Here is a 6599-nt window from a genome sequence, read left to right as displayed (position 1 = left end):
AGACCAGGGGACTTCATTGGCTAGTAGTACCAGGGGTGCACTTTGGCCATCCTGACTAGGACTTGGTGGCCTTGGTGATTGATGGTGGGACTTGGAGCCTGTTTTCCGATGTCCTCCTGCTAGTCTCTGCTTTTGCTCAGGACTTAATTGGCACCTTGCCTCTTCTGTTCCATGCCCATAGATGGGAACCCCTTGAGGCACCTGGGCTACCTCTGCCCTGATCTCTGGATTTGGAATAAGGAAAGACTTGTGTAGGTCTCTTACTACTTTGGAGACTAGGAAAGAAGAAGCTATTTCTGGGGAAGAGGGTGGTAGGTCACTGAGGAGGAGGATTGTTTATGGGAGAAGCATCTCCAATGAAGTGTCTGAAGAGTTTTCAGACAACTGACTCAGCACCAGCAGGGTTCTTGGCTTATGTAGTGGAAGAAAGTTTTGCTTACACCTGCCAGGTATAGACAGAGGTTGATTGAGGAAAGTAGCTACACACTCAGGTGAGAACTGGGCAATCTCAAGAGAGAGGCACTTTTGGGGGTGAAGCAAGGAATACACATTCAAGGGAGAATGCGGGCCATCTCGAGGGTAAGAGGTGCAGTCTTGGGGTTGCCTGCCCTTCTTTTAAAGAAAACTTGGTGAGGGGTAATTAAGGGAAGGTATGCAGGAATAGTATCAGTCTGGTGATTTCAAGATGGGTTCTGGTAGTCTGAGCAGTCTCGGGATCATCGAGCTGATGTTGCCTTCACTATCTGGTCAATAAATAGCTCTGGAAAATTCCCTAAATTATGGTTTCCTCAAGATATCACCTCTCTCTTTGCTTAATCAATTTATCAGAGGTCAATTAACAGTGCACAGGTAGATTTATAAATTTCTCAGGAATTTGGAAGTAATAAGCTTAGGAGAGACACTGGCTTAGGGAATGGGAGGCCTGGAGAAGTCTGTGGAACGTCAGAATTTAAATCCTAATTTCTTGTTCTTCTTTTAGGTCTCCTTTCTACCTATTTCTTATTCCTTGTATCCTACCTTTGAATTAGGATCCATGCCATGAACAAATATTGGGTAGCAGATATGAACCAGTCCTCCCTCATTCTCATGCTCAGAGGAGAAACTTGAGACTCAGAGGGGAAGACCCAGGGCCCTGTTTGGAAGTCAAGACAGGAACCCAGGCTCTAGGCTGCTCATTCAGAGCTCTGGCCCCAGACATGGCAGTCCACACAGGGTCAGCGAGGGAGATGATCTAGTTTTATTCCTGGTCTTAGCAGGAGAGAGAATGCACAGTCAATTAGAATACAAAGAGGATGTTTTAATGAAAGGACTAGTTACACATGTATGTGTGTAGGGAGCCCTTGAGGGAGACAGTCTTTTGGGCCTCAGAACTTGGGAGTGGTCAATGGAAGGAATCAGTGGAAACCTTACCAAGCGTGGAGGTGGATTGTTTTTCCTCCAGTTCCTGCTGTGACTTCTTTGCACTTCCAAGAGATGAGTGGCTGCCTTGTTTTTCCTGCAAAGAAAATAAGCAGGGTTTCCACTCTGCCCTTGGCTTCTCTGACCTCTTGCTGGGAGTCCCCACTGCCAAATCTGCTTGGAAAAACATGCTGGACCCCTGGTCCTGGGTGTGTCTGTGTGCTTGGGGCTGATGTGTGGCCTTCCTGTGTTCTGGTCCATGAACCTGCTATGTTCAGGGGCCAGAGCTGGGGCCTCCAGGCCTTGCTCCCCGCAGGGCACCCTGCTTATTTCCCTGTGGCAGGCCTACAGTCTGGCAGGGCTCTACTTTATCAGTACCTCTTCTGCTTCCTTCTTTTTCTTCCCCTTGAGCCAGAGGAGGTAACATCTGAGCCAGGAAACAGGATGGAGGTGGGTCAGTCAAGGAATAGGAATTCTTCCTTGGGCACCCTGGGGCTTGGAGAAGTCACTCACCCAACTCCAGCTATGGCCACGAGTAGCACAGTGCTGAGGATTATAGCCCATATGTAGGACTTCATTTTCTTGGCTGGGGGTGTGAAAGCAGGGAGCCAGGTGTTTAAAGGCCAGGAGGGACTGTCTGGGCTCTAGAGAAGAGCCAGTGAGTGAGCACTATTTCTGTGCCCACCTCAAGAGATGAATGAGACATGGTCCCTGCTCTCTAGGAAGAGGACAAGGAAACAATTACTGTGTGGGAAATAGGACAGCGCATGGGATGGGGAGAAAGGATGATGAGTCCCTGGGGGTGGGAGTGCGTCAGAAAATTGCTCAGAAAATAGGACCTCTGATTGGGACTGTGAAAGACAAATAGAGGTTCATTTCCATGGGTCACAGGCAAACCTGTGTTCCAGGCTGAAGACATGTTCAGGAATGGGAGCATGAAGCTGCCCATCTGTCCAGAGTGTCCACAGTTTGGTGTGGCTGGGTAGTCGGGGCCATGGGAGATGAGCAGGGGCTGCTTACATGGGGCTTCCCAAGGAGGTTGGATGTTATCTAGGATATTTGGAGCTACTGAAAGTTATAAACAGGGAGTGTCATGGGCAAATTTTCTCCTTGAGAAAGAGTTTTGTGGTGGCCAGGAGGGGCAGGGAAGCCAGTTAGGAAAGTTTGCCATAACTCAGGTGAGCGATTAGGATGTCTGAGGAAGAGGGTCACAAGTTAGAATGAAAATATAGGAACACATTTAAAAGTTATTTAGCAAGGCTTGGGGACCTCATGGTTTAGGATGGAGGGAGATTCCTGGCTTAGGAAGTGGAAGGCTTGAGTAGAGACACATGCTGGAAGGGACCGTGAAGGCAGAGCAGGTTTGGGGGCAATGGAGATGGGTTTGGGCACATTTCCAAGCATGTTGACTCTGAGGACCTAGAGGTAGATGGCTTTCAGGCTTTAAACCTGGACACATGAATGTTAAGAAATCCCAAAGGCACTACCATCACCCAGGAGGAGGAAGATGAGCAAGAAAAGTTTTGAGTTGGACAGAGAAAAAAGAGGGAGAGAAACAATAATAGCCCCAGGGGTGAAGGGCCAGGAGAGGGTACGCTGGACAAAGCAGGGACCACTGACCTGGGCAGAGAGCAGCGTCATTGCAGGATAAGACGTGGGTATTGCAGTCTGCACACACAGTGACCTCTATTGTGGATCTGATGTCTATGAGAGGGATGGGCAGGAGCCTTAGAGGAAGCCTCGGGGGGTGGGGGGCTCTTGTCCCTCAGTCAAGCCCAGTACCCAAGCACACTCACCACAGGACTCATTGCAGGCTGCCCGGAAAGGTGAGATGGTGGAGAAATTGAGGCACTGGGGAAGCAGACAGAGCCAGGAGGGGCTGGGGGTGTGAGCAGGACATGGAACTGGGGAAGGTGTGGCAGGTGTCCAGCCTGTGGTCAGGGCTGGGGGTTCCTGGGAAGAGTCTGGGAGGGGCTTCAGATTGGACTCTGCAGGCCTTGGGTCTCCATGGGGGTGAGGAGCTGGGCCGTGGGCAGGGGAAGTCCCATCTCTCACCCTTCTGCTTCAGCTCCTCTGATCTCCTATTCAGCCTCTCGGCAAGGAGACCCTTATATACACGAATCTCTTCCAGAAGTGACGATTTATCTGGAGTAGGGGGGGAAAGGGTGCTCAGTTGTGTGAATTGCTCCATGTTGGGATTTCACATTTGTCTTCAAACAGAAATTCCATAGAGGACACAGAGTCAGGCTGTGTCCATCTCCCACCCTATGACCAAAGCAGTCCTCTGGGAATGCTTTGGAGGGTGGGATATTGCCAACCCAAGCCCCAGGGCCCTGGGACACTTGGCCTCCTCACTATTGCGTAACTTCTGAATGATTTGGTCAACTTGGCTGAAGAATTTGGCTGTTTCTTCTTCCAGATGGTTCTTATCTGAGGGGCAAGATGTATGAGGAAAGCCAGGGAAGTAAGATCCAGTTTGGGTGAAAGGGTGAGTCCTGGATCCTGGAATCCTGGAAGTACCTCACCAAGATAAGAGGATTTTATCGAGGAAGTATCCTCCAGGAAGAAGGAGTGGAGGCTCTGGGAGAGTTCTACTGGTGGTGGCGAGGTGCCCCAGAGAATCTGCAGGTCATAGTCCAGCAGGGCAGGCATCTCTGGCCAGCAACGGAGGCAGGTCTTCTCACCAGCGGTTGTCAGGAGAAAGATGAGCAGGAGAGGCAGCATCTTCTGGGGCCTTCTCTCTGCACACATGACCCTGTCTGCAGTTCCATGTGGAATGCTGGCACCCTGTCCCCCTGGGAACTGCATTCTCTTGGCAGAACAAAAGTAAATTCTGAGGGTTAACAAAAATAAGTTCTATGGTCAGCTGTGGTGAACATAGGCTTTGGCATCAGACCCAAGCACAGCTTGGTTACTCCTCTGGAAATGGGGTCCCTGATGTTTGGTGGGGAGGGTTCTCATGAGGATCTAGGACAGTTGTGCTGCTTCTTGATAGATGCTCAACTATCATTGAGTTTATCTTGTAAGAAATTGATGAGCAAGACTGAAATTCGAGGGTTCAGGAAAGAGCAGAACAGCAAGAAGGTTAGCTGTGCAAAAAGATTCTGAGTGTCTCTGTACTTTTCCACATAGAAATGATCAGCCATGGAAGAAGCATATGGAAAATATATTTTTCAGGGCATATAAAACCCAGCAGCTACATTGTGCTTGGCCAAGTCACAGAGACTTGGACAGATCCTCCAGTTATTATGTAGTCAGATGGTGAAGACAGAGTTGTAGCCAGCAGTGTCTGGAAGTGTAGAGAAGGAAGAAGTCACCTGTAGGGCAGTTCTTTTGTGCAATACACACTGAAGAAGAATTGGTGAGAAAAAGAAGAAGAAGAAGGAGGAGGAGGAGGAGGAGGAGGAGGAGGAGGAGGAGGAGGAGAAAAAGAAGAAGAGGAGGGGGAGGGGAAGGGGGAGGGGGGAGGAGGAGGAAGGAGGAGGGAGGAGGGGGAAGGGAAGGGGGGAGAAGGAGGGAGGAGGAGGGAGGAGGGGGAGGGGGAGGAGGAGGGAGGAGGGGGGAGGGGAGGATGGAGGAGGAGGAGGAGGAGGAGCAAAGAAAAAATAGTTTTGGGGATTTTTGTCACAGTCATTCCTAAACTGACAATTTTTGCCCTTTTGTGCATACAATGCTTCTGACCACCTTCTGAGTGTCTTGGAGAAGTCACTCACCTAACTCCAGCTATGGCCACGAGTAGCACAGTGCTGAGGAATTATAGCCCACACGCAGGGCTTATTCTTGGCTAGGGGTGTGAAAGCAGGGAGCCAGGTGTTTAAAGGCCAGGAGGGACTGTCTGGGATAGATTATGGGCAGCTGAGGGCCACCAGGAATTTGAGGAATGCTTCCAATGAGAATGACAAAAATAATGGCAAGAATTTAAACCAAAGGCAAACATAAACTTCAGAAAAAGAAAAGTCATAGAGATATCACGGGAAGCAGAAAACTTAGAACTTCACTTTAGTGAAATGGACAAAATATTATTCTTCCAGACAGGAAAAGCTTGCTTTATAAAAGAAAAAGTGAGATAACAAAGAATTATTGGAGATTAAAAATATGACAGAAGAGGGCTGGGGTTGTGGCTCTGTGGTAGAACACTTGCCTAGTATGTGTGAGGCACTGGGGTCAATCCTCAGCACCACATTAAAAAAAAACTAAATAAAATAAAGGTATTGTGTCTCTCTACAATTAAAAATATTTTCTAAAAATATGATAGAAGAAATTGAAAAAGTTAAAAATGTGTTGGGATATGAAGTTCCAGAAGTGTTTCAGACACCAGTACAGAAAGATAAGAGATGGCAATTAGGAAAAGGAAAATTATAAAATTAGATAATCAGTCTATGAGATTCAGCAAATACATGTTCTGGAAAAACTGGAGAGAATAAAATTACTTATAACAAATTGAGTAAGAAAGATGCACAGGGAGGAATTCTTTTGGAAAGGGAAATGGTAGGCAGACATAAAGGTATGCTATAATAAATAGCAGTTGAATTGGTAAATTTTGCTTGCATCAGTCAGGTGGGCTCTGTAGTGAGAGGATGGCTCTGAGGACTGCTGAGCTCTTGTTCTCACCCTGGATTTGGACAATTTGGACAAATATTTAGGGATGTGCCCATATTTTTTCTATTAGGCAATGCTTCTGGAAAAGAAGGTTTTGATTGCATGGAATCCAAGCTGGGAGAAGCAGGTATTCCCACCCTGGTGCTCTGGATAGGATTCAGAGATATATAGCACAAAAACCTACTGCTTACAATGCTCTTCTTCCTCTTCCCATCCACTGCAAGGTAGCCCCAGAAAGCCTGTGTATGGGAGGAAAGGACAGGGAACTAATAAAAATGAGAGAAGGAAAAATTTTTTAGAAGTGAAAGATGTGAACTTTTTAGAAGTGAAAGATGTGAATTTCCAGATAGAAAGATCTCACAAAGAAGGCATTTTCCACCCCCTAGGAATAAGAAAAAACACAGCAAAGCACAGAAAAAAATAGACTAGGTACAGGAGACCAAGTGCTTAATATATCTTCAGGGTTCTCAAGATCCATATAGAAAGTTAGCTGTTGAAGTAATGCTTTTTCATTCGGAGAAAAATATTTCCATCTTAGAATGCTATACTCAGTCAAACATCAAACAAGGAGGAAGACTGACTAATGTCTTCTTAGCAAGGCA

At 47.3% G+C, this 6599-nt stretch overlaps 1 protein-coding gene across 1 annotated transcript; it reads right to left on the bottom strand.

The window, feature by feature from the left end:
- Positions 1-1761: 1761 nt before the first annotated feature.
- On the bottom strand, positions 1762-4122 carry Tex51 (testis expressed 51). The gene is made up of 7 exons (XM_077793840.1): positions 3924-4122; positions 3754-3828; positions 3454-3543; positions 3195-3212; positions 3019-3102; positions 1912-1984; positions 1762-1825 (listed from the first exon to the last, which is right to left on the bottom strand). Exons 1-7 carry the CDS (start codon positions 4120-4122, stop codon positions 1762-1764), a joined length of 603 nt encoding a protein of 200 aa, XP_077649966.1.
- Positions 4123-6599: the final 2477 nt, after the last annotated feature.

The sequence above is a fragment of the Urocitellus parryii genome, chromosome 1, assembly GCF_045843805.1.
Source record: "Urocitellus parryii isolate mUroPar1 chromosome 1, mUroPar1.hap1, whole genome shotgun sequence".
Classification (NCBI taxonomy): Eukaryota; Metazoa; Chordata; class Mammalia; order Rodentia; family Sciuridae; genus Urocitellus; species Urocitellus parryii.
The sequence above is the reverse complement of the archived record's forward strand: the minus strand, read 5'-3'. Positions and strand labels throughout refer to the sequence as shown.

What these genes read in the sequence shown, in the direction of transcription:
- Tex51 (XM_077793840.1), bottom strand. Translation starts at nt 4,122, where the DNA reads ATGCTGCCTCTCCTGCTCATCTTTCTCCTGACAACCGCTGGTGAGAAG. An exon ending in CATTCAGAAGTTACGCAATA is followed by an intron (nt 3,544 to 3,753) that starts GTGAGGAGGCCA and finishes CCCCTACTCCAG; the next exon opens with ATAAATCGTCACTTCTGGAA. An exon ending in GTGGCCATAGCTGGAGTTGG is followed by an intron (nt 1,826 to 1,911) that starts GTGAGTGACTTC and finishes TTCCTGGCTCAG; the next exon opens with ATGTTACCTCCTCTGGCTCA.